This window comes from Psammomys obesus, unplaced genomic scaffold (genome assembly GCF_907164565.1).
Source record: "Psammomys obesus unplaced genomic scaffold, mPsaObe1.curated_primary_1811, whole genome shotgun sequence".
Taxonomy (NCBI): Eukaryota; Metazoa; Chordata; class Mammalia; order Rodentia; family Muridae; genus Psammomys; species Psammomys obesus.
Genome location: NW_026585686.1, coordinates 7,447,432 through 7,474,455, shown reverse-complemented (window position 1 = coordinate 7,474,455; position 27,024 = coordinate 7,447,432). Strand labels below are relative to the sequence as shown.

General features: G+C 38.4%; 1 protein-coding gene across 1 annotated transcript in view; it reads left to right on the top strand.

Moving 5' to 3' along the window:
• The window catches only part of Lurap1l (leucine rich adaptor protein 1 like), a 43,950-nt gene extending 34,562 nt beyond the window's left edge, over positions 1-9,388 (top strand). Inside the window, exon 2 of the mRNA XM_055629172.1 lies at positions 8,647-9,388. Coding sequence (XP_055485147.1) covers positions 8,647-9,021 — 375 coding nt within the window. The 3' untranslated portion in view covers positions 9,022-9,388. The remainder of the gene's footprint in view (positions 1-8,646) is intronic.
• Positions 9,389-27,024: the final 17,636 nt, after the last annotated feature.

Below are 27,024 nucleotides of genomic sequence, written 5' to 3'. Positions count from 1 at the left end.
ACTTGAAAATGTCTCTGTTGGGCGAAGAGGTGGCTCAGTGATTAAGAACACTGAATGTTCTTCCAGGGGACATTGTTCATTTCCCACTGTCCACAGGGACGCTCACAACCACCTCTAATACTGCAGGCAGCATGTAAGTGGTTCACAGGTGGACATGGAGACAAAAAAAAAATCTGTGCACATGAATTATAAAATAAATACATTTTGAAATGTTCCTCTTACCTTACTAACGGTGAAAAGAAAAGAAAATCTCTGTATAGTCAAGCCGGCTCTACAGTTCACCAAAGACACTGCTGGCATCACTGACAGACTAGTAACATCACTAGTATAAGGCTTATACAGCTTTCACTTTTAATGAGTATAGTTTGTGCAGTATGAGAAATCTAGCCACGTGTAACTTCCACATTTAAGATAAATAATTATTGATAAAAGAATCAGTGAAGTGGGAGCAAATCTGTCATTGTAGTTTTCCACACATTTAAGAGTTCGGCAAGAATGGATAAGTCATTCTTTGAGAATCAGTTGGTTTTTATAATCAGATTTTAGAGCAAAAGCTACCGTATGTGCTACTGAAAGTGTATCACACACTTTTCATATTATCCCAGTTTATATTGCATTCATCTATATGACAGAGTTTGGATCTTAAATAGCTTTCAAAGGCCCATGTGTTCAACGCTTGATTTTTGTTTTGTTTTGTTTTGTTTCAAGACAGGGTTTCTCTGCCTTTGCTATCCTGGACTCACAGTGTAGACCAGACTGGCTTCAAACAGAGATCTACCTGCCTCTGTCACCCCGCATGCTAGGATTACAGGTGTGTGCCACTGTGCCCATCCAAGGCTTGATTCTTGACCAGTGACAGAACTGGTAGGTGGTAAAATGTTTAAGATGTACAGCCTTCTGGAAGGAAGTTGAGTCACTAGGCATTATGTATAGATAGTGGGATACCAGCCTGTTTCTCTGTTTCTTATCCAGTGTGAGTTAAATAGGTCTCCTTCACATGCTCTGCCCCATGAGGTATTCATCTGCCACATTCTCAAAGTGTGAAAATACGAGCCAACATAAACTTTAACGCTTTAGAAATTATCTCAGTTATTTCAACAGAGTGGTAGGATGTCCTAGTCACTGCTCTATTGCTGTGATGAAACACCAAGACCAAAAGCAACCTGGAGAGGAAAGGGCTTATTTGGCTTATAGGTTCCCACTTGCTTATTGCAAAGAGAATGGAGGGATGCCTTCAGCCTGCTTTCTTATAGAACCAAGAAAGGACCATTGGTCTAAGGATGGCACCCAAACCCAAAATGGGCTGGGCTCTTCCCCATCAATCACTAATTTAAAAAATGCCTTACAACAGGGTCTTATGGAGGCATTTTCAGGTGAGGATCTCTATTTTCAGACAACTCTAGCTAGCACATAAGACACAGGATAACCCAGTAAACAGTTACATATGTGTTTATGTATTGGCTAGCGATTTGGCTGTTGAACACTTGATGTAACCCTGAATCTTCCTCTTAGAACATAAACCTGGTCACTACAGATAACAGAGAAGCACAATACTATGACCTCAATCTTTTTTTGGAAATACCGCTTTAAGGTTTAACCTGGGAAGCTGGGTATACAGAATATTTATGTTAGTGGACACATTTCTGATCTATGGTCTGTGTGGACCAGCTTCTCTGTTGTGGATGTGGGACATGTTTGCTAATTCACTCTACATACATCTTGGCTCAGGCAATTCTCAGTCTGCTGTATTAGGCTCAATGATGCTTTGGACATGAACAGGTAAAGCTAACTTTCAATCCATGAGATTACACCTAATGGGATAAGAATGAAAAGCTGTGTCGCTTCCTTTAGTAATGAAAAGATTCACCAGGAGTTGCTGATCAGTATTGACCAGCTAGCCTCCTGCAGGAACTAGCTTCAGATTCAATGAAGTCACGTGTACCTCTTTCAAACAACCAAACTGAGCTTCTGTGTCATCAAAACTGCCATTGGTCAGCTGTACTGATGGCAGCACTTTTGTCAGTAATGTGGTCCTTGGGAAATTACTCAGCTATAAGGCTTTGGGAGAAGAACGAACTATTTAATTCTACCAGTGAGCAACATAAATGAAGGATGGCAAAGATGACTGATATATAAACAACCCCCACCCCATTTTTCAGTTAGAAACAAATTTTGCTCTAAATTTTGAACCGAATGAGAAAGACATGACCGGTCACAGGCTTTTCTTCTGGAGGTTCTAAACAAAAGTCAGCTTATAGAAATGCCATATAGTATCTTCCCAGGCTACAGAGAGACAGCAGTGTCCTCGTGGATCTGCTGAGAAAGGCAGATAAAGAGGCATGCTGTGTAATACAGCATGTCAATAAAACTTCTGGAGAATCTAAGCATGAGTAGGCAGAAAATCTCCTGTGATCATCAAATGGATATGTGATAAACTTGGAGAAGGAACAGAATTGGATTCCAGGAGGTCACTCAGTGGGAATATGCATACCTGGATAGTTTTATGTCAATTTGACATAGTAATTTGGGACAGGGAATCACAATCAAAAAATGTTTTCATCAGACTGATATAGGTGGGCCCAGCCCACTGTGGATGGTTCCCCTGGGTAGGTGGTCCCGGGGTGTATAAGGAGGAACAATCTCTGAGGAACAAGCCAGTAAGCAGCACTCTTCCATGGCCTCTGCTTCAGTTCCTGTCTCCATGTTACTCTCCTGATTTTCTTTATGAATGCACTGTGATGTGAGAGTGTAAGGTGAAATAAGCCCTTTCCTCCACAAGTTATTTTGGTCATGGCATTTCATCACAGTAGTAGAAATTCTAAGACAATAAGCTAGGATAAGCTGCTGAAAAAGCAATATTCCAGGCACCTTTCCAGCATCCCTTCGATTCATACTTACAATTCAAATATATGTAAAAGTAAGTATAATAAGAAAGCGGGAGATGAATATGACTATAAAAGAGAATTGTCCAGAATCAAATACTTTCTTCAGCTATAACTGGGAAGGAAAAAGAAAGATACAGATGTTTATTGTTTCTTCTAGTTGGAAACTAGGAGGAGTGCATGACATAAGAAGGCACATCTGATCTCCTTTTCCTGTCCCATGAGCTTAATGGTGGGCTTGCTAAAACGTTTCTTAATTCATACTATAGCTTTCTGAACACTTAGGATTCATATCATGGGTTTTACAGTTGTAACATGTAACCGGGGGTGGCTATATTTGTTTACTCAGCTTGACATTAGTATATAAAAGGGACAAGACAGAGGACTTTATGAGAGGCATCTTATCTAGTCCTCAAGTATGACAAGACCATGTGAGAAATGCCCTGTTTGAAGATACCTTCAGCAGCTCATTAATTTAAAGACATTATTTTAAAAAGGGTGTGTGGCACAAGGCTTATCCTGTAGAAAAACTTCCTGTGCAAGCCTTATAACCTGAACTTAGTCCCTGGAACTCTTTGTGGAAGGAGAAAACTGACTCCTGAAAGTTTCCCTCTGATTTCCACGTGCATCCTGTGCCACACATGTAAAGACATATATATGCCTTATACAAACACACTCATAAAATAATAAATAAATACAATGTTTGCCTTGGAACATAAATATGATTTTTATTAAGTGGTGAGAATCCAAATTATTATCACACAATTTCTGATAAGCTAATTAAAATTCATGTTGACTTTGAATTTCAGTTTTAGCTGTGAGTTGTTTGCTAGCTACCTTCCATGCTGAAGCTATTGAACAGCTGTATCCTTATGTGCCTCATGATTTCCTCATAGCAAAAATGACTTTGTAATCACACAAGCCTCAAGGAAGAATAATATGTCAGAATGGAAGGAAAACCTGGGATTTTATACAAAAGCAATCATGCTTCCTCATAAATAATACCTGAAATGAATGAAACCTCAGTGAGAAATGGAGACAAGCATGTAAGTAAGGGGCTACTTGGCTGAATTCAGTGTCAGTTATCAGCATTCCTCTTTGTTTCATAGAATTTGCTTTGCCATTCTTTTTTTAAAATTTAATTTTATTTTTTTATTATTAGTTACATTTTATTAACTCTGTATCCCAGCTGTATCCCGCTCCCTTATTCCCTCCCAACCTCACCCTCCCTCCCTCATCTCCTTCCTGCTCTTTTCCAAGTCCACTGATTGGGGAGGACCTCCTCCCCTTTCATCTGACCCTGTTTTATCAGGTATCTTCAAGACTGGCTGCAAAGTCCTCCTCTGTGGCCTAGCAGGACTGCTCCTCCCTTGGGGGGTGGGGAGGTCAAAGAGCCTGCCATTGAGTTCCTGTCAGGAATAGTCCCTGTTCCTCTTTTGCCATTCTTAACAAGCCCCGTGGCTCGTTTAGAGCTGAATTAGAACCTCATGATTTTTCTTTGTTTTAGGGAAGTCCTACACACTGAGCTTGTCTACCCACAGATCACAGATAGATGATGTCAAGAACTTGGACCTTGGTCCATGTTTCTTAAGCAATGCCACTTTATGGATCAATTCTCTGATTTAAAAAAAAAGTATTTATTTTTGTTTATGGGTATGGCTGTTTGCCTGCATGTTTGTCTCTGTACCACTTGTAGGCCTACTGCCCTCAGATCCTGTGAAATTGGAGTAAGGGATGATAGTAAGTCACCCTGCAGATGCTAGAAACTTAACTCTAGTCCTGTGGAAGAGTAGCCAGTTCTCTCCAGCCCCCTCAGTTCTTCGGTTAATTAAAATTTTGACCCTATTATTGCTTGGATTCCGTCATGCTAATTCATTACTGTTGCATTTTTTCATATAAAAGGGGCCGGTGAGGTGGCTTGGTAAATGTCAGTAAATATGCTTTCTGCCAAGCCCAGTGATCCCTGAGACCCACATGGTGGAAAGAAAGAACTGACTATCGAATGACCTGTACTCATGGCCAGGACACCTATGTACCCCGCCCTCTACACAGATAAATACAGAAATAAAGAAAAGTAGTTTTTAAATGGTTTTAAAAAGGATTGTTAGGAATAAACCAGATCTTGAAAAATGTGTTCTTAGGAATTATTGCTCTTTCTAGATCCTTCATTCCAAGATTATATAAACCCAGGCCATCACTGGTCAGAATTGACATGACGTTTCAGCACTTTCCACAGAAGCAGAAGACCTCTCTGGCACACACTTGAAGACTGGAAGACTCAGTCTGAAGGCCAACCACAGAGCAGGAGTTGTAGAGATCAGAACAGGGCATGGGGAGTGAGGAGGGAAAGAAGATATTGACATTGCTTTGAATCAGTCAGTCCAGACACTTGTCCTGGGGAAGGAGACACGTGATTTGTTTGGTCTCTTTGTTCAGTTCCTTTCACTGGGTGTTTGCAGAACACCTATTCTGTGCTAGAACAAGCTACCACCCCTGAGCAAACAGAACCATGTGTGCACTGTGACTCATAGCTTGAAGTCCGCTTCCCTTTGGGATGCTTTTTTTATACTCTGTAAATTTAAGCTAGAGACAGTCTATAGCAGTTACTCAGTGCCAGAATGTGAATGTCCTGTGAATGAATAGAAGTTGGATTATGTGCTTGGCAATGTTTCAGTCCTATGGGTGTTTCTTTCTGATGACTTCTTCCTTTCAACTCTTATACAACCAGGACACAGAAAGCTCCAGGCTTCTGGCCAGGGGTACATTCTGGAGCATAGGTAGTGTACAGTCTTTCGACAGATCTTGACTGAATAGATACTATGTGCCAAGCACTCCTCTAGGTCTTAGTAAGCACTGATGATCAGGCAGAGTTTCTTGTATACTCCAAAAGTCATTTATGCACAAGGAATACACAAGTTGATTCAAATAAGCCATCCGTTATTATACAGGAAACAATAATCATGAAATGCAGTCTAACTGGGCTTGAGGACTGTTTAATTGGGAAGAGGGTTCTGCACGGTGGTGACACTGAGCCTATAGGAAGGTCTCACCTCTCAGTATCCTCAGAGGAAAGTCACACGACTTATAAGGCCCCAACTGAGAGAACCATAGGTTTCTGCCACTGTTCTTGGTGCAGTCATCACAGGGACTGAAATGAATCACAGCATGAAAAAGGTGGGGGCAGCCACTAGAGACAGGAGTAACACTGAGTCAGTTTTTAGTGGATTGCTCATACTTCCAGGGTTCATCAGTACTATAACCACACCTTAGTTCTAGAAGAATGCCCAAGTAACAGACATGGACTCCTGGAGCACACCAGCAGCCAGTTCCAGGAACCAGCACACCCAGACAGACACTGTTTCTGCCCTGGAGGACACACGGTTACACACACTTACATCTGTAATCATTACCTACATCAACAGGTTTCAACCACAGTACTTTCATACCCCCCCCAACAATGACTCAATAGCCTCTGAGTGTTTTTCTTTTAGAAGCAAAACATTTTCTTACTTAAATCATCTCATGGTCAAAGGAAACTTTTGTTTCTTCATCCTCTTTTTTTTTTTTTTATTCTATTGCCCAATAAAATTGAAAAAAAAATGTCTTTTAGATGCTACCACTATACAAGACCAAAATTGCTGACAGAAAATGTATTCTTAGTACATATTAACCCATGAGTGATATAGTTTCTGGAAGTGTGAGTTTATTCATACCTTAAGGGCTGATATGTCAAATGACTAAATTTTAGTCAAATGACTAAAATTCTTTAAAAGTGCTTCGGAAAGAATATGATATAGGAGAACAATGAAAATGGCTTCTTTAAGGGCCTTGTTAGTTAATTGAGAAGACCAATATATATACACACATTTGTTTGTGATGTATTTCACAAATCAGTCATTGCATGCAATGGTACCAATTCCTCAATGTTATGTAGAAACATAAAGTGCTGCAGAAGCTTCGTGAATCAACAGAGGAAACTCTAGTCAGTAAACGGGGAACAACCCCCCTGGAAGAATAAGGAGGCTTTGCAGAAATGAAGAGTGCTGATGGTCCATTACTAGATGCTCAGAAGTCGACCCAGTTGGGGTGTTTTCATGGGATAAAGGAGGCATACAGTAACAGGCATCTATTGTCCATTTGGAGAGTGGTTGAAAAGTGATCATGTTGATCTTGTCCCATGCCTGTAGTGGCATGGGAAATTCTTTCAGCTTCAAGGGCTTACTGAAGAATTTTATACAAGTTTAACTCACTGATTTTGTGTTCATCAGTGGACTTATGTATATTGTTAATATTTTTAAATATTTGTATTACTTATAATTTGAACTCTGTCTTCATGACTTACAAGTTATATGGGTAAATTTGAATATGGAGACTCAGAAAGCCTCCATCTTGGTCATAGTCATTGCAAGCCCATTGAAGCAGCATAATAAGAAATAATAGTAAACAATTTGAGACTTACTGAGTTCATACCCTTCTGTTTGAGAACACCATAGAGAGAACTAATTTTAACCTGTTACTGTCTGTATGATTTATTCTTTATGCTTTTTTGCTAAGGAGATGCAGAAGTTGCTTTAATATCTTAATGAATTCAAGTTTTTTTTTAAAAGTATACTTTGTACTTCTTGTATTTCCACTTATATTTTCATTATTTTTTAAAAATTGTATTCTGGAGTGAAACTGTTTTCTTCCTTCCTTGTCTCCCCTTCCCCCTTTCTCTGTCTAGCTTGTAGGGTTGAAACCAGAACACTTATGAGGGAAGTATTCTCTATTCACGGAGCACTGTCCCCAGCTGCTCTCTGGTGGAGATTTGATCCCTCCCAGTTTGTTCACACGTTCACTCAATCCAAAGTTCACATGCAGTTATGGATTAACTCCTCAGCAGGAAGTCCTTTTGCATGAAAGTGTATTTCTGATGACAATAGGCTTCTTTTTGTGGTTTGAGTCACTCAAGAATGAATGCCTTTGATAAGTATATAGTCCTACATATCTGAATTAGTCCTAGGTCTTAAAAAAAGAATTGGCATGACCAGCTCTTTGGGTTGCTATACAAAGTGGAAGAATGGAAATGTATTTCCAAAACTGGAATGAGTGTGAGTAGGCCCTCTTGTGGCCAGGCAGGTCTCTGCCACCCAGGTTGGTTGTCCTTAGCTGCACAGGCATTCTCTAGCATTCCTTATGTGGATGAAATCAGAAGGATTGCAGTCTCTACTTATTCTTAACTTTTTCTTTCTGTGGATCTCAGTTCTTTGTGAAAGAAGAGAGTAATAATGCCTACAGCACAGGGTAATCAGATTTTTCTAATGGATGTTGATTGTTTATAATGTTGCCTGACATGCTATCTTTTAATAAGGAGAGGTTTCTAATAAAACTAATGAGGATTCCTTCATTTCTTCAGTTTCCTAACTGTAACACACAGTACAGAATTATCATAGACAAGTTTTAAATTAATCCAGAAGGACAATGCATTTCTTAACAGATTACTTGCCATTTGATGGGTGTGTTCAAGGAGCTTGATTGGGGTCAGAAATATGATGGGGTTTCATTGGGCAGTTAGGAGCCCAATACATATGTCAGGAACAAGTTCTGGATTCTGCTACTAGGAGTCAACAGTTTCCAAAGAGGGTGAAAGAAGAGCTTGCTTTCTTTTTTTAATCTTGTGAATTTAAGTTGGTTGAGTGCAGTACATAGGATATGAGCTAATTTAAGGTTTTTTTCCTAGAACATAGCATAACTATCATCTTTCTTCTCTTCTTCTCTGCCATAGGTTAACCTCAGAGCCACTGATGTAAAGCTCATGCGCCAGTTGCTCCTCATCAATGAGAGCATCGAGTCCATCAAGTGGATGATTGAGGAAAAGGCCACCATTACCAGCCGAGGCAGCAGTCTCAGTGGCAGCCTGTGTAGTCTGCTAGAGAGCCAGAGCACCTCCTTACGTGGCAGCTACAACAGCCTCCATGACGGTAGTGATGGGCTGGATGGCATCTCGGTAGGAAGCTACCTGGACACTTTGGCAGATGATGTACCAGGCCATCAGACCCCTTCAGACTTGGATCAGTTCAGTGACAGCTCCATCATAGAGGACTCACAGGCTCTGCACAAGCATCCCAAGTTGGATTCTGAATACTACTGCTTTGGCTAATGATCCAGTTTTTTTGCATGGGACTGGTGTGCAATTACCTTGTATGTATCCTTCTTCTCTGCTGCTATATTTTTGGTGTGATTTATTTTAATAAGGCAACCTTTTTAAAGAAGCTTATTTTTAAACTGCTTAATGGTATTTCTGTTGCTCCTAATATTTCTCATCTAGACTGATTTATTTTTCTCTGTTACAACTCTATTTTTATTTATTGTAATAATTTTCTCCCTTCTCTTACAGTAGCACAGACAAAGTAGAGGGGAAAGAATAAGCAATAATTGTTTCTGCTTTTGTTTCAGAGTGAGGGGTCAGGGATTCTATGAAAAAGTTTGCTAAATTTTACAATAAACCAAAGCCTGATAACTTCCTATTATTGTTTGTGTTCTTAAATGATTTGAGATGTCCATGTGCCAGAAGATATGAAGATGTGTTATTGTTTGTATATTAAATTAAACAAACTATTTTAACAAAGTTAGACATTATTTTAAAGCTAGAATATTTTCCAGGTAATCAGTGTCTCCCAGTTCCCAAGTTGAACTTCCAAGCTCTTCCTTTAAATCTCATATGTAGAGCAAGGAAGTAAAGAGTTGGCCATTTGCCAATTATCCCCCATATATTTTCCATTTTCTCTATACTTTTATTTTCAATTTAGTAAAGGCTGTTTGATTGGCTGTTTTGTTTAGTTTTAATCTGGAAGCAAACCAAGAAATTCTTAGCACACCTTGTTTATCATATTAAAACTCAGGAGTACACATTGTAACTCCTCAGCGAACTCATCCTTTGAACCAGGACTGATGGATTTCAAGCAGAAGTATATAGCCATATGTCAACAGCATGGTGAAGAGACTATCTTTAATAAGAATGAAGTTGGCAGGTAGCAACAGAAGAGACAAAAAGAGCAAATTCTAACATCTTTAAATCCCAACAATTTCCTAGAACAAGCTATACACCAGCAAGTTGCTGTTCTCAGACTGCAGCTTCAGACTGTGAAGTCAGTCTTGCAAATTTCTTATACCTTCCTCTTCAAACCAGCTTCCCCAACTGTTTGTCCATACTACCATTTAAATCACTTCTTTAGCAAGGAAATGAGAAAAACCTGAAGCTCACAGTGTGAGAGAAGTATATGAGCAGTGTTGACTTTGACATTGTGTTTTATGAGCGGCCTGGAGGAGCAGTGGTAGAGTACTTTAGATTCTTTTGTCCTCCGTGAACAATGAGTTTCAATATTATATAATCTTACTACTTATTCCATGTTTTTTTGAAACAGTATTTTTCTATGTAATCCTGGCTGTCCTGGAAATCGCTCTATAGATTGGGCTAGCCTTGAACTGGGAGGCCCATCTATCTCTACCCCAAGCCATACACTACCAGTACCTCATCTGGCTTCTTCCTCCCCAACCAAATCTACCAAATATTGTACGGTTTGTATACTAGAATCAGTTATCCTACAACAATGTTTTCACACCTAATTTCACTAACAGGAATGTGCAATAAACAAGAATCGTTAGTAATGTTCATTGGTCTCAAGGGAATGAATGTATAGAAGTATCTCATTTTCAACAAAGAATTCTCAATCATGAACCTCTGTCCTTGAGCTTTTGATATTCGGTCTTTGTTAGCACCATGAAGAAGTGGGCTAAAAAATTAAAGCAGCAGTGTTTTCCAAATTATTCTGCCTACACTGAGTTTGCCACAGAAATTGGAATGTGCCTGGGTTACCTTAATCTATTTTATGAACTTGCTAGTCTTTTTAATAAAATTGAAGTGATTGAACAAAAGCAATTCAGGCACAGCAATGATAACATACATTTGGCACTATTCTCCACTGCAGGGAGTTAGAGTTTAGAGTTCTAAATAAATACTCTTCAATGCTCAGAGATGCAGCAAAGACTCCTTGCAGTTGGGTGGGTTGTAAGGCTCTTGAATAACCACAAATAACTTAATTACAGAATTTGTTTTCCCAGCTCCATCAAAACATAGTCACATGATGATAAAACAAACAACACTTTGGAGATACTGAACCTTACTAACATATCAACAATAGTTGATACATTTGGTCAGTCCGTTTTTTTAAAGTCTGTCTTCATCTAGATCCAGGCTGCCGCTTTCCCCTCTTTCCATGTTGCTTGATTGTCCAGACTCCATTGTAGCTCTCCTGTCTTTTTCTGGTCTCCAAACCCCCAGTGTGCTGGGCTCTGTTCTTTGCTAAAGGCTCACTCTGGGGGGTTTATTCAATGCTACTCTTTTTCATGACCTCTATGTGCTGAGATTTTTAAACATGTGTGGCATCCCACAGTTTCTTTCTACAACTCCACTCTCCACGTCCATGTGCCTACATAGGTTCCATACTTATCTTCTGACAGGTAACTCCTTCTAATCATATCTAGAACCATTCACCATCATCCCAAATTAAGTATGCGACACTTTCTTCTTGTTAGCCCAAATCGTCTAGTCAATCTTACTTACTCTCTTTGTTCACACAGGATTCAAATTGTGTGAGTTCCATCTAGATAGCTGGTGTCTAATCTAAATCCTTACAACAACTGCAGAATACTGTGTAGTCTGTTACTCTTCTGTTCTCCGATGGCCTCTTCCTTCATAGACCTTAGTTTTCATTGAAAAACCCCCTGGGCATCTCATTTCTTCTCTAAAGAGTTTCAAAAAATATTCCAAACTCAGAACCTTTGGACTTCTCATTTCTTCTTTCTGAAAAAGTTCTTTATGGACATCTTTTTCTACTCCTATAGTTCTCTGTGGTCTCCAATCAAATGGCACTTTTTATAATCGTGCCTCTTCCGTAGCAGTCCTGTATTTCTGCATTTTGTACTCATCGCAGTTACTGTCACCCAGTTCTACCTTTTGTGTTTATTCTTTGCTTTTTAAACCAAAGCTAAGGATCATGAGAACATGAGTATTATCTTATTCCCTGTCATATTTTTCACAATCTATAAGTCTATCTTTCACACCTTAGAGATGCAGTAAATACTTACTTTGGAGCACTTTTACATGTCTGCTTGGTGTGGTCTGCAAGCACCAAAAGGTGACCGTGATATGTTGGACTGATCTGCAGATCATTAGATGTGATATTTCCATCAACAAGACCACCTGTAGTGAAGAAAAATGTCTTCACTCCTACCCCTAAAAATATGTCTTCATCTGTGAAGCCTCTGAATGGCTGACCTTGCATGCTAAAGGAACTTTGAAGATGTTATGAAGTTAAAGATCTTGGGAAGATGAACAATGTTCCTAGGTGATCCAAATGGTATTTTTAAAAGGGGAGGGTAGATAAGAACATGATTAAAAATATTTTAAAATATGCTGCTAGCTGTAAGGCCAAAGGGGGCCATGAACCAAAGAATGTGCAACAAAGAACAGTTTGCTTTTCTGCAGTGCAGATTTTATTGACTGGTATGTACTCATAGTTATCATTGTTTAAGTGTATAGCACATCATTTCCATTAAATACTAACCAACACTGCAATATTCTCACCTGCTGTTACAGATTATTTTGTGTAGCATGATTAACTCAAAGTCTAGTTAGTTTGGGCCAAACCAGAGCCAGCACTGGAATTACATTTGACCAAACATTGTCCAAAGCTCACATTTGGGGAGGGTAGAAGGAGGAGGACTGGGAGGAAAGGAGGGAGGAGGCACCCTTGGGATGTAAAATAAATAAACTGAAATAAAAATATAGCATGTGCAGAATCTGTGTATCCAGTGTGTGAGGAATTTTGTCAGGGACTGTGCTATTTCATGATTTACTCATGAGGGGCCTGCACTACTCCAACAATTCATGTATTCTTGATGCTCTTAAATTGTTCTCAGAGTAATTTACTACAATTATTTTTACATGGACCAAATCCACTTTTAAATCAAATACACTTCTGGCACTGTGCTCTACACTTTCGCTCTGGTGCAGATGAGGGTCTAAGGAGTTGGAAGATCTACTCTTCCTCTATTCCAGGTTGTTGTCACTTGATTATTTTCTGTATTTTTTATTAAAGATTATATAAAAATTATTAGCATATATATTTTAATTAATTTATTTTTATTTACTTTACATCCTGGTCTTAGCCACATCCCTCTTCACTTCCCAGTTCAACCCTTCCTGCCTCTTTCCTCTCCCCTTCCCCTATTCCCAGCAAAGGGGAGCCCCCTGTTCCTATCCACCTGGCTCAAGTCATATCAGAGATGAGTGTGTACTCTTTTCATGTGGTGTGGCAAGTCAGTCCCTCTAGGAGGAAGTAATTGAAAAGCTGGCAAGAGAATCCATGTAAGAGAAAGCCTTCACTCTCCTTATTAGGGAACCCACATGAGACCTGAGCTGCCCATCAGCTACATCTTTGTAGGGGGCAAGGTCCTTGGTTGGTGCTTCAGTCTCAGCAGGCCACTCTTGATTCTGGTGAGTTGGTTCTGTAGGTCTGTGAGGTTCCTATCACCTCCAGGTCCTTTTTCACAAGGCTGTCTATGCTTTGCCCAGTGTTTCATTGTGAGTCTCAGTATCTGTTTTGAGGCACTGCTGTTGGAGCCTCTCAGAGGACAACTCTGTTTGACTCCTGTCTGCAAGCATAGCAGAGTATTGCTAATAATATTATGGGTTGGTTCTCTCCCTTGAGTGGGTTTTGAGTTGGGCCAGTCACTTTTTGGAGCTTCCCTCCGTCTCTGCTATATCTGCTCTATCTTTATCGCTGCACATCTTGTAGGCAGGGTGCATTTTGAGGCAGTTTTGTAGCTAGTTTGGTGTTCCGCTCTTTTTACTAGGAGACTTGTCTAGTTAGAGGGTGTCCTCCTCCGTCTCTACGGCCCCTGCTAATAGAAGTCTCTGCTAGAGTTCCTCTCATATCCCCACCAGCAACCTACTCTGACTTAGGCCGCAAGCTTGTCAGAGAGATGCCCTCAGCCACAGTTTCTCCTTTCTCTCCAGGCCTTTTGTCCAATTGGCAGGTGTGACCTCCACCCGCATATCTCTCTGTTTCCTCTCTGCCTTGTCCCTCTCAGCACCCATTACCACTGTCTGTTCTCTTTCCCCTTCTGAGTGAGATCTATGCCTCCCATCTTGGATCCTCCTTGCTACTTATCCTCCCTGTTCTTAGGGTTTATGCATTGTTGTATGTTTATCCTATACCATATTACTAAAATCCATGCATGTCTTTCTGGGACTGGATCACCTCACTCAGGATGATCTTTTGTAGTTCCATTTGTCTGCTAATTTTATGATTTTTTTAATAGTTGAGTAGTATTCCGTTGTGTGAATGTACCACAATTTCTTTATCCATTCTTTGGTTGAGAGACATTTAGGTTGTTTTCAGTTTCTGGCTATTATGAATAAAATGGCTATGAACATAGTAGAGCAAGTGTCCTTGTTATATGGTGGACCATCTTTTGGGTATATACCCATGAGTAATAAAGCAGATTGGAGTGCAAACTTGTACAGCCACTTTGGAAATTAATTTGGCACTTTCTCAGAAAGTTCTATCTCAAGACCCAGCATATATTATTAAAAAAAAAAAAAAAAAAAACTTGGAAAGTTGTTTCCATTGTAAAAATGAGGTGGTGACCAAACACTTTTTTTTTTTTTTAATTCTGAAACTATGTAGTGTTAAGGCAGAGAAGGTTGCTAAAATACATGGAATAATACTCTTTTGAAAATCAGGAAGGATGAGACCTTTAAGAGCAACTAGTACCATACAATGGATACATGCTAAATTGTCTTCACAGATCCCTTTTCAGAAAATTATCTGATCCACACTTACGGTACAGTATGAATGGCTTAAGAAATAATAAAGTAAACAAGCAAATAAGTGGAATCTATTTAAAATTCAAATAAAATATAAGAAGATATGCAAGGAATTATGTAACAGAATAACTTACAACTAAGAGTGCTGTAAAACATAAAGATTGTCTGTTTTTGCTCTACTAGATTGTGAACTTGAGGAGAAAAGAACTTTACTTCTTTGATGTCAGCTTTCTTTTCTGTAAAATTCCTGTGATGAAACCTGGCTCAGAATGGTTGAACAATTAATTATCTGCTCAGTATACCTCTAGGTACACACAAAGGCTTAATGAGTGGTGCTATTATCATTTAGTTTATTATTATTTAGATAAGTAAAGGGAGATTTAAGTCTAAGAAATCATGGCTGGTTGGTCATTACAGTTCATACATATTAATAATGGATAGCACATATAGTCCAGTCCTGTAACTATTTAATTAAGTTTGCACTTGACCTCTGCAGACAACACAAATGTAAGTTCTTCTTGCAGTTGCCTTGTAGCTAACCATGTCCACGGGCCAAAGTCATGGACAACAAGCTGTGGGCAGACATGCAACAGGGACTTCTGGAAAACCTCTTGCTATCTTTGAGCTATTTATAAAACCTGTTCTCAAACTTAATATCTTGTGTTTTTCATGTCCTAACTTGCTATGGAAATTGTAAAGCTCTTGACAGTGCCAGTAGTGAATTAAAAAGACCCAAATGTAGCTGATTTTATTGTGTCCTCAAAATCATTACAACACAACTAATATAACTGGGTTACAAACAAAAAGGAAAAAAAAATGTTATCGTAGATGCTTCGGAGTAATGTCTTCAGAATGACTAGAGTGCATTAGATTTAGAATGTTTCCTTTGATTTCTTTTTTCAGAAAACAACAAAAGTACAAAGAAAATTATTTAGAAACTATTTTTTTACATTATCTTTGGATTTATTTTAAATTATCAGATTACATTATTAAAATGTATGTATAAAACATGGTAAAAGAAAATCAAACATATACTGTATTCACAAAATAATTTTCTCTCATTATTATAAAAACTGGCAATTTCTTGAATATTCCAAAGGCTTTTTTTCTTCTTAAAATGTTTTCCTCACTTTGCATCCTTATTGCAGTCCCATCCCTCTTCCCCTCCCAGTCTTTCCCTCCTTCCTCTCCCTAATACTGTCAATCTGCTGTATCAAATTTTATTCTAATTTATGTTCAAAACATGGATACATGTTCATGTGTCAACTTCGTTAGCTCTTTTACAGACATGGCAATAGACAAATGATGGTGACTTATTTTTTTAGATTTATATAGATTAAAAATAAAGTCAATTAAATGTGAATGGAGTTCTTTTTCCTATCAGTTTTATAAAATGAATCTTTGAGAAAATTATAGGCAAAGAAAAAGACCTGGTGATATTATTTATGATCATAGTTACTGTTTATCATGGGTACCATTCAGTTCTTTAAACATTCACCAAATGACTTAGCACAAATCTATGATGATTCTAGCTCCACTCACATTTATAACAAAGCATAGAGCTTTGGAACATGATTCTATACCTATTTACCAGCAATTGGGTACTGGCATTCATCAAATTAAGACAGTGATTTTTCCACCTTCCTAATGCCGCAAATCTTTAATACAGTTCTTTATGTTGCCGTGATCCCCAACAATAAAATTACTCCATTGCTACTTCATAACTGATATTTCATCACTGTTAAGAATCATAATGCCTTTCCCTCTTCATTTCAAAGAAAGGACTCTGGAGTTTTAACTCTGTTACCTGTTCAATGACAGAGCATTCTAAGGACATTCGAAGATAGATTACAGGCCATGTGGTCTACATGAATCCACATAAAGATAACATTTCAAAAGGTACTTTGTTGGTTTATATGAACTCAGTCAAAACCAACAGGTTATCTCTCTTGAAATATTATATTTATATGGATTCTAAGTAGATCGCATTGGTTGTATACTATCTTGGGATGTTCTTAGGAGGCTCTGTCATTGAAAAGGTAACTTCTTCAAGATGGGTAATAGAGCTAACTCCATCTGTATGATTGAATTTATATTGTTTTACCCTATATACAAAACCTTTTTTTTCCTACAAATCTTTTTTCTTTTTTCCTTTTCTTCTTTCTTTTCTCTTTGTTTGTTTTGTTTTGGGGCTGTAAAAGACTGTTTATCAGGACTGGAGAGATGGCTCAGCAGTTAAGAACACTGTCTGTTTCCCCAAAGGTCCTGAGTTCATTTCCCAGCAACTACATGGTGGCTCATATCCATCTAAAGTGAGATCTCGTGCCGTTTTCTGTTCTGGTGCACAGGCACACATGCAGGCAGAATGCTGTATAAATAATCAATCAATCTTGAAAACAAAACAAAAAAAAAAGAATGTTTGATGTGTGACTCCCAAAGAGCCCACGACCCATAGATTGAGAACCACTGAATGAAGGTCTTCAGAGGACCCCCTTTCAGTTCACAAGAGATGCTATCCTGGCTCATTTTATGTTAACATGACACAGGTCAGAGTAATTTTGGAAAACGAAGCCTCAGCTGAGAAAGTGCCCCCACTAGATTGTCCTGTGACCAATCCTGTGGGGCATGTTCTCTTCTTGATTGATGATTAATGGGGGATCCAGCTCACTGTGAGTAGTTCCACTCTCGGGACTGTGGTTCTGGATGTTATAATAACCAAGAACTATTATAACCAGCACAATTCCATAGCCTCTGCTTCAGTTTCTGCCTCTGGGTTCCTTCCTTGAGTTTCTGCTCTGACTTTCTTTTGATGGTGGGCTCTGATTTGAACATATAAGATGAAATAAACTTTTTTTTCCAACTTGATTTTGGTTATGATGTTTTATAACAGCAATGAAAATTCTAAGACGGATGCCATATGCATATTCTCAGTCTCCTAAACAATAATGGTTTTACTGCGAATCATGAGATGGCTGACAACTTACACAATTCTAAGTCCTAAACTCTCCAGAAAATTTATAAATTTACATAAGTTAGATCTATGACATGCTCTTTTTCTCTTTCATAATTTTTTTCTTGGTACATAACATTGTACATTGGGATGACATTTATAAAGACATGATTAGAGTGCATCAGTAACTTTAACTGTGTTTATTCTTTCTACCCTCCAGCTTTCTTACCTTCCACTCCAACTTGACCACTTAATCTCCCAGAGGCAACCCCAATTTCGCTTAACTTTTACTTTCATATAATTTTATATAAAACGCATGTATTTGTGTGCCTTTGTGTAGCTATGTAAAAATAGATGAGCCAAAAAATAATGAAAGTGCCATATTTATCTTTGTAAGTCTTTCTTCTACACAATAGGTCTTAAATCCAATCAGAAAGCTGTTGGTGACCACCATAACATTTGCGTTTATTATATCCATAGTCATATCTCAGCATGTGTGTCATTATTGCCAGAGGACAAGCAAGCCTGCTCTGTGATTATTTCTCCAAGAAATGAAAAAAGAAGCTACATCAATGATACCTCAACAATATGGCTGACTAAAACAAGACTCAAATAATGATAATGTCAATAGACATGTAAAAATTAATGGGGGAAATCTCATGGGGCCCTACCCCTAGACAAAGAACTTTCAGGCAAGTAATGACTACTGAGAGGTGGAGAATTATGTCATCCCAAGGATGAGCACCTCGGATGTTATCTTACACAAAGTGTTCAACTATAAAATCTTTTACACAAAGCAACACTAAACAGACTCAGCAAGCTGTACTGATATATATTCATCACACTAATAATTAAGAATAGGCCATCAATTTGAGAGGAAGGGGAGGAGTAGGGACACATGGGAGTGGCTTCGGAGAGGACAGGGAAGGAAGAAAGTGATGTAATTTTATTCTAACTTAAAATTTTCTAAGCAAAAAATGAATTTGTTCAATAAAAGTTAAAAAAGGAGAGAAATCCTCTATTGGGTAACTGATTTTCAAAACACACTTACGGTACAAAAACAGATCTGAAGGAGTATACTGATCAAAGCACACATAGAAATTTTTAATGTTTTAGAATAAACACCTAAAGCAATAGAGAAACATTTATTTGACCAAGAGCACAGAGCAAAGGAATTTGAAAAAATGAGTACATTGTACATTGTTCTGGGCAGCGTTTGTCAATCTGACACACAGACTGAGGAATCTGAGAAGCAGGAAACTTGACCGAGGAAATGTTACTATTAGGTTGACCTTTAGGCAAGTCTGTGGAGGCATTTTCTCTTCTTTTCATTTTTTCTTCCCTTTTTTTTGTTGCTTTGTTTTTAATTAAAAATAAAGTTTATTTCACCCAGTATATTCTGATAACGGTTTTCCCTCTCCTCTCAGTTCCTCTACACTTCCCCATTGTTTTCTCTCTAAGAAAAAAAAAAAAAAAGACAAGTGAACAAGAAGAAAACAAGACAAAGAAAAAAATGAAACACAGAGAGAACAAAAGAAACACATGCACATACACACATGAGCATATGCGAGCACACATATGCAAAAACAGCTCTGGCTGTGGTTGTGTGGTCGGCCACCCACTGCTGAGCAGGAGGTCTGTTTTTGGTTTGTTTGTTTGTTTTGTTCTGCTGTACATATATGTAATATGTATGTATATGTGTACACGCACACACAGTGAAGAAGAAACCTGAAGAGACAAATTCTGCCTTTGCCAGTAGTTGTCAGTTGAAATTGCTTCTTGGTTGGATATGGGCTTTGTGCAAACTTACCCATCTCAGTGTCGGTTTGGACTTGTGCAGGCCCTATACTGTGTAGGGAATTTCTTGATTGATAATTGGTGTGGAAGAACCTAGCCCATGTGGTTAGTGCCAATCTAGGCAGATGGTACAAGAGATCAGGCTGAGCAAGCCATGAACAGCAAGCAATAAGCAACAGTCCCTCATGACCTTTGCTTTCGTTTCCTCCAGGTTTCTCCTTGAGTTCCTGGTTTGACTTCTGCTTATGATTGACAGTGATTGGGACACACAAGCCAAACACACTCTTTCCTCCCCAAGTTTCTCTGGGTCATGGTATTTTTATCACAGCAACAGAAGCCAAACTAAGGCATATATCTTCAACACACAGTACAAATAAAGGTAATCCAGTGTTACTATCAAACACAAATGAAAGAGTCTTACGGTCATTACACTATGTCTGCGATCTTCAGTGGCTGAAGGGGCATCAGGAGTTCTATGCCACACAACCAAAAACAAACAAACAAAACACATACATTCCTCCCCAAGTATTTGTGTAAAAGTCAAAAAGTTCAGAAAATGACAAATAGGTATTGAACAATTAAGTAAATAAAATATTATTGGAAATAATATTGTTAGTATGCCAATCACTAAATGATTAAAGAATATAAAAAGTTTGAAACATAAACACCTCAATATAACCATGGTATAAATTGAATAATAATCATAAATTTTATTTTTCTCAAATGCTCCAAAACATATATATAGTATGCATAAATTCCTAGTGCCAAAGTATATAATGTATTATTCTTTATAGTTTAAAAACATCTAAATTTAAAATTTTTTGAAGCAAAAGCTTATAAAAAGTATTTACCACATTAAGCTACAAAACCAGAACCTAAAAAAAAAAAAAAAGCCTTGTTGTTTTTAATTAAGTGTATGTGTATCTGTGCTGTGGGTATGTGCACTGAGTGCAAATGCATATGGAAACCAGAGATGTCAGAGCCCTTGGAACTGGAGTTACAGGCAGTTATGAACTGCTGCATAATGTGGGTGGTGGGAATCAAACTCTGTTTCTTTCCAAGGGTGTTGTGTATGTTTAACCACGGAACCATCTCTACACCCCCAGGATATTTAACTGTGTTCACATTGAGATATTTTGCCAATTTGTTATTAAATCCTAAGAACTGAATCCAATCTTTGAACTCATGCTAACTTTAGGACTGGCAAGATATTTTAGGAGTGAGGTGCTTGAGGGTAACTCCAGCAACCAGAATTCAATTACCAGGTGCCATGGTAGCAAGAGAGAACTGATTTCCAAAAGTTGTATGTACACACAGTATGTACACAATAATAATAAAAATAAGTAATTTTTAAAAGTTAACTTTAAAACATATTGCCAAATTGCCTTTCAATTATGCTGTATCATTCTGTCAATATTGACTAGAGAACCAATTTTTAGTACTTTTATGACTTTTTAAATATCATATACATTTTAAACTTTGCTAGTGTAATTACAAATTATTCCTATTGTTACCTTTGATTTTCTAATTGGTAATATTGAGCATCTGTCATTTCTAATTCACCCTTAAATATTCTGTAAATAGACTCTCTTTTGCTAATTTAATTTTTAGCTGTGTCTCTGCAGTTTGCGTACATGTGTATCTATATGTTTGCATTTCTGTGAGAGTATGGTTTGTGTGCATGTATAGGAGTCAGAGGCTAACTTCAGGAAATTTCCTATATCCCTTTTCATCTTCTTCTTCTTTGAAGCAGGGTCTCTCAACTGAACTTAGAACACACAAATACTGAAAACTTGTCTATTTCTAGGAATCCTTACCTTCAGAGTGAGCATGGGAATTACAGACAGTCTGATATACTCAGGATTTACAAACTATGGTCATTATGCTGGTGTGGTAGTCAGTGTTCCTGTTGAATTATCTTTCCAGCCCTTCTTCAGCTGGTTTTTAATGGATACTTTCACAGTTATATGAGTAAATCTATATTCAATAGGTAAAATTAACATGTACTGTTAATATGTGATTTTTTCTTATACAGCCTCATGTTATCTCAGGTTACTCTCAAACTCTCTATGCAGATGAGGATAAGCTTGAACCCCTGTTACCTCTGACTCATCTCCCAATTGTTGGGATTACAGAATGCACCACCTGCTCCAGTTGCTTGCATGCTAGGCAAGTGTGGGGCATATGAACGATGCAACGGAGGAAACTAACCTGGGCTAAGAGTGAGGTCGAGATGTGTCCAAATCTTGAAAATATCACTTTGAGACTGGCAGGAGTAGGGATAGCTCCCTTCCTGTTCTGTAAGTGCTTCTGAAGAGCTTAAGATAGCCTGAATATAACTCCATTTTGAAATAAAGATCTTGACTGGGAACTGAATTCAGGTACCAGGAAATATCACAGAATGTACACCTGGCAGAAAACAAAGTTAACTCTCCTAGCAACAGCCTCCAGGAAATATAACAGAATAAATGCTTCATAGAAAATAGAGACAAACTCCCTGGCAATAATCAATGGAAATCGGTTGAGAATCGGGTGGGAAAATTCTCCCCAATGTTTCAGATATGGTTTAGAAAAATAGCCATTGTGATTATATGCCTTAGCCATTGTGATTATGTGCCTCAGAAAAGGTCACCCGCCCTGCTAAACTTCACCCAATTCTGTAATGCCAAGGCTTGTGCCCCCCTGCTTGCTGCCATGGAAACCCCCGGCTCACAGACTTTCCCTTTAAAAATCCTGTTCACTCAGAGCTCGGGGTCCCACTTCTCTACTGCTGCGCCAGTGAGACTTGCGTCCCGAGTTCGATCGCTCTCGTAATAAAGCTCTTTTGCAATTGCATCGAGTCGTCTCCTGGTGGTCTCTGAGGGTCCCATGAACCTGGCATAACACTTCTTTACCATTGGAGATTCCTTTGTTGAGAATTGTCAGTTTAGTTCTATATCCCATTTTTTTTTCAATTGTATTATTTGGTTTGTTGATGTTTAATTTCTTGAGTTGTTTATATATTCTGGATATTAGCCCCTTTTCAGGTGTAGGATTGGTGAAGATCTTTTCTCAATTTGCATACTGCCATTTCCTTCTATTGACAGTGTCCTTTGGCTTACAGAAGCTTTTCAGGTTCAAGAGGTCCCATTTATTAATTGTAGATCTTAGAGCCTGAGCTGTTGGTGTTCTGTTCAGGAAGTTGTCTCCTGTGCCAGTGAGTTCAAGGCTGATCCCCACTTTTTTTTTCTAATAGATTTAGTGTATCTGGTGTTCTATTCAGTTCTTTGATCCACTTGTATTTGAGTTTTGTGCAGGGAGATAAATATGGATCTATTTTAATTTTTCTACATGTAGACACCCAGTTATACCAGCACCATTTCTTGAGGATGCTAACTTTTTTCCATTGTATGGTTTTGGCTTCTTTGTCAAAAAACAAGTAAGTGTAGGTATATGAGTTAATCTCTGGATCTTTGATTCAATTTCATTGATCAACCAGTCTATTTCTATGCTAGTACCATGCAGTTTTTATGATTATTGATCTGTAGTATAACTTGAAGTCAGGGATAGAGATGCCTCAAACGTTCTTTTATTGTGTAAGACTTTTAGATATTCTGTGTTTTTTTGTTTTTGCATATGAAGTTTGGATTGTCCTTTCAAGGTCTGCAAAGAACCGTGTTGGTATTTTGATGGGGACTGCATTGAATCTGTAGATTGCTTTTGGTAAAATGGCCATTTTTCTTATGTTAATCCTACTGATCCATAGGCATGGGAAATCTTTCCATCTTCTGATATCTTCTTCAATTTCTTTTTTAAGAGACGTAAAGTTCTTGTCATACGGGTTTTGTACTTTCTTGGTTAGAGTTATACCAAGATACTTTATATTCTTTGTGGCTATTGTGAAGGGTGTTGTTTCCCTAACTGCCATCTCAGCCCAATTGTCCTTTGTGTACAGGAGGACTACTAAGTTTTTAAAATTAATCTTGTATCCAGCCACTTTGCTGAAGGTGTTTCTCACATGTAGGAGTTCTCTGGTGGAATTTTTTTGGGGTCACTTGTGTACACTATCATATCATCTGCAAATAGTGATACTTTGACTTCTTTCTTCCTTATTTTCATGCCCTTGATTTCCTTTAGCTGTCTTATTGCTGTAGCTAGAACTTTAAGTTCTATATTAAAGAGATATGGAGGGAGTGGACAGCCTTTTCTTATTCCTGATTTTAGTGGAACTTCTTTAAGTCTCTCCCCATTTAATTTAATGTTGGCAATCAGCTTGTTGTATATTACCTTTATTATGTTTAGGTTGGACCTTGCATCCCTGATCTCTCCAAGACTTTTATCATGAAGGGGTGTTGGATTTTGTCAAAGGCATTTTCTGCATCTAATAAGATGAGCATGTGATTATTTTCTTTCAATTTCTTTATATGATGGATTACATTGATGGATTTCCATATGTTGAACCATCTCTGCATCCCGGGGATGAAGCCTACTTGATCATGGTGGATAATGTGTTTGGTGTGTTCTTTAATTTGGTTTGCAAGTATCTTTTTTTATTAAGTAATTTTTTAAATTTTTATTAATTACAGTTTATTCACTTTGTATTCCCCCTGTACCTCCTGCCTTCCCTCTTCCTCACCCGTGTCCCTCTCTCAGTCCACTGATAAGGGAGGTCCTCCTCCCCTTCCCTCTGATCCTAGTCTATCAGGTCTCATCAGGAGTTGCTGCATTGTCTTCTTCTGTGGTTAGGGGGAGGTGATCAAAGAGCAGGCCAATCAGTTCCTGTCAGAGACACTCCCTGTCCCCATTACTATGGAGCTTACTTGGATACTGAACTGCCATAGGCTACCACTATCTATGGGTTTTAGGCCATCTCCATGAGTAGTCCTTGGCTGGAGTATCAGTTTCAGAAAAGACCCCTGTGCCCAGACTTTTAGGATCTGTTGCTGTCCTTGTGGAGCTCCTGTCCTCTCCAGGTCTTACTGTCTCCCACTTCGTTCATAAGATTCCCTGCACTCTGCCCAAAGTTTGGCTATGAATCTCAGTGTCTGCCTCGAAATCCTGCAGGGTAGAGCCTTTCAGAGGCCCTCTGTGCTAGGCTCCTGTCATGTTCCCTGTTTTTTCCCTCCTCCAATGTCCATCCTCTTTGGCTTTCTGAATGGGGATTGAGCATCTTTTTATTGACTGTTTTTCCATCGATGTTTATAAGGGACATTTGTCTGAAATTTGCTTTCTTTGTTGAGTCTTTGTGTGGTTTAGGTAACAGGGTGACTGTGACTTCATGAATGAATTTGGTAATGTTCCTTCTGTTTTGTAGAATAGTTTGAGAAGTATTGGTCTTAGCTCTTCTTTGAAAGTCTGGAAGAATTCATTGCCAAAACCATCTGACCCTGAGCTTTTTTAGGTTGGGAGACTTTTAGTGACTACTTCTATTTCCTTAGGAGTTACAGGACTGGTTAAATGGTATACCTGATCTCAATTTAACTTTGGTAGGTGGAATCTATCAAGAAAATTGTCCATTTCCTTTAGATTTTCCAATTTTGTGGAATACAGGCTTTTGAAGTAAGACCTAATGATTCTTTGGATTTCTTCAGTGTCTGTTGTTATATCCATTTTTATTTCTGATTTTGTTAATTTGGGTTCTGTCTCTCTGTCTTTTAGTTAGTTTGGCTAAGGGTTTGTTTATGTTTTTATTTTCTCAAAGAACCAACTCTTGGTTTCATTGATTCTTTGTATAGTTCTCTTTGTTAGTTCTTTTTATTATGGACATATCATGGTACCATCAGAACCTCCCCTCGCCCTCAAAAAAACAATGGATATTCCAATGCAGCTGAAACACAGGAAAATGACCTTAAATTTATGCATATGCAATTATTAGATGCATATAAAGAGGAGATGAATAAATCTCTCAAAGAAATTTGGAAAATACAACCAAACAAATAGAGGCAAACAAGGACAGACAGGAAATCAAATAGGTGAAAGAAAAGTATAAAACTGTTTAAGACCTGAAAACGGAATTAAAAAACATTGGGATAGGACAACTACTTTGGCAGACACAGTAGTGGGTAACAAAGAGAGACTGTGTCTGAAACAAGAGGGAAGGTGAGGACTTATCCATGAGGTGGTGAATTCCACATGCTCTGTGGTACCTACATGTGGAATGTACATGTGGTACATTCACACAAACATGCATTCATAGGCAAAGAGGCCCCTATACACATACATGCCAACATACACATATACATATCATGCATGCATATCATGAATGTTTTTTTTTTTTTTTTTTTTGGAAAAAAAATCATTCCAAATTTCTCTTCTTTACAGAGAAAGCATTAATACTAAAATGATAATTTAGGCAAAGTATTGGAATTACTAATAGATGAATGAATCACAACGTTGTGGAAGATAAATTGATAAAAATCAGTACTCTCAGCTTTGTAACACACTGTCTTATACAATACTAACCTTCAAGCCAAACTGTAACCACCTTCATCAAATCAGCTGGGCTGGCTTATAATGGGTCATTACAGCTGGGCTTGACTGTTGATGTTCCCTCATAGAAATAGGGTTTGGAGTGCCATGGAATTGTCATCTCTTATCCACACATTCCTCCTAACCAGTTATATGTAATTTTTCCTTTGAAGGAAGGGCAGTGGAACCTAGGCCAAATTGGGAAGCAGAGATGAAGCCCTTTAAGAGGTGCTGTTTCTTGCGCTGATGGTCTGTCCAGAAGGAAGAAACAAGTTCTTTAAGGGAAATGCTCTGGGTAGGATCATTGAGGAAAAAAGGGAGGAAGTCCAGGTGTTAATGGGCCCATGGACCCTATGAACCAACCAAACTGATTCCTCCCCACTTTTCCAGCCTGGAGGCACTCCAATCCCCTTCACAAAAGCTGTTTGTATGTTCTGATAAAGTTGTTTCTCTGTTTCCCAGGCCTACAGTCTTTCCAGCTTCACCTGCCACTTTCAGTTTCTTGGCACCTGCTGCTTTGTTCCTTTCATGTTTCTCTCTTTTTCCCAAGACCAATCTTTTATTGGTTGAGGTAATCAATCTCAGCTGATTACCTCTGTGACCACCCTTCACCTTAGGGCCCATGTAAAAGCCTCAGTGTATAGACAGGGAAGAAATAGGATAATGGTCTCCATCTACACAGCCCTGGGGAATCATCATCAATGCTGAGAGCAGACCTTCAAGTATGGCTGTATTAAGGTCACCCATGCTCCTGACCATAATTTCTCATCCACTGATCTATAAGCAAGAGTAAACTTAATGGATTCCCGGAGTGAACTTTGGAGCTATTTTATCTTGATTTGCTTGTTAGGACCTTAGGAGAGGGGGTAGATGTTGTTTCTGACTCCCCCAGAGAAGGAATTTTACCAAATACAACTGACATGTGACCTCTTTCCTACACCATAATAAGGAACACTGTCCAACAGACAATGGAAAAGCAATTTATGCAGCAACTCGAGTTCACGGAGAATTCTGCAGAAGGGAAAACATTGTGTAATACAGTTTGCCTTCAGCAGAAACAGAGAGTGAAATTTATG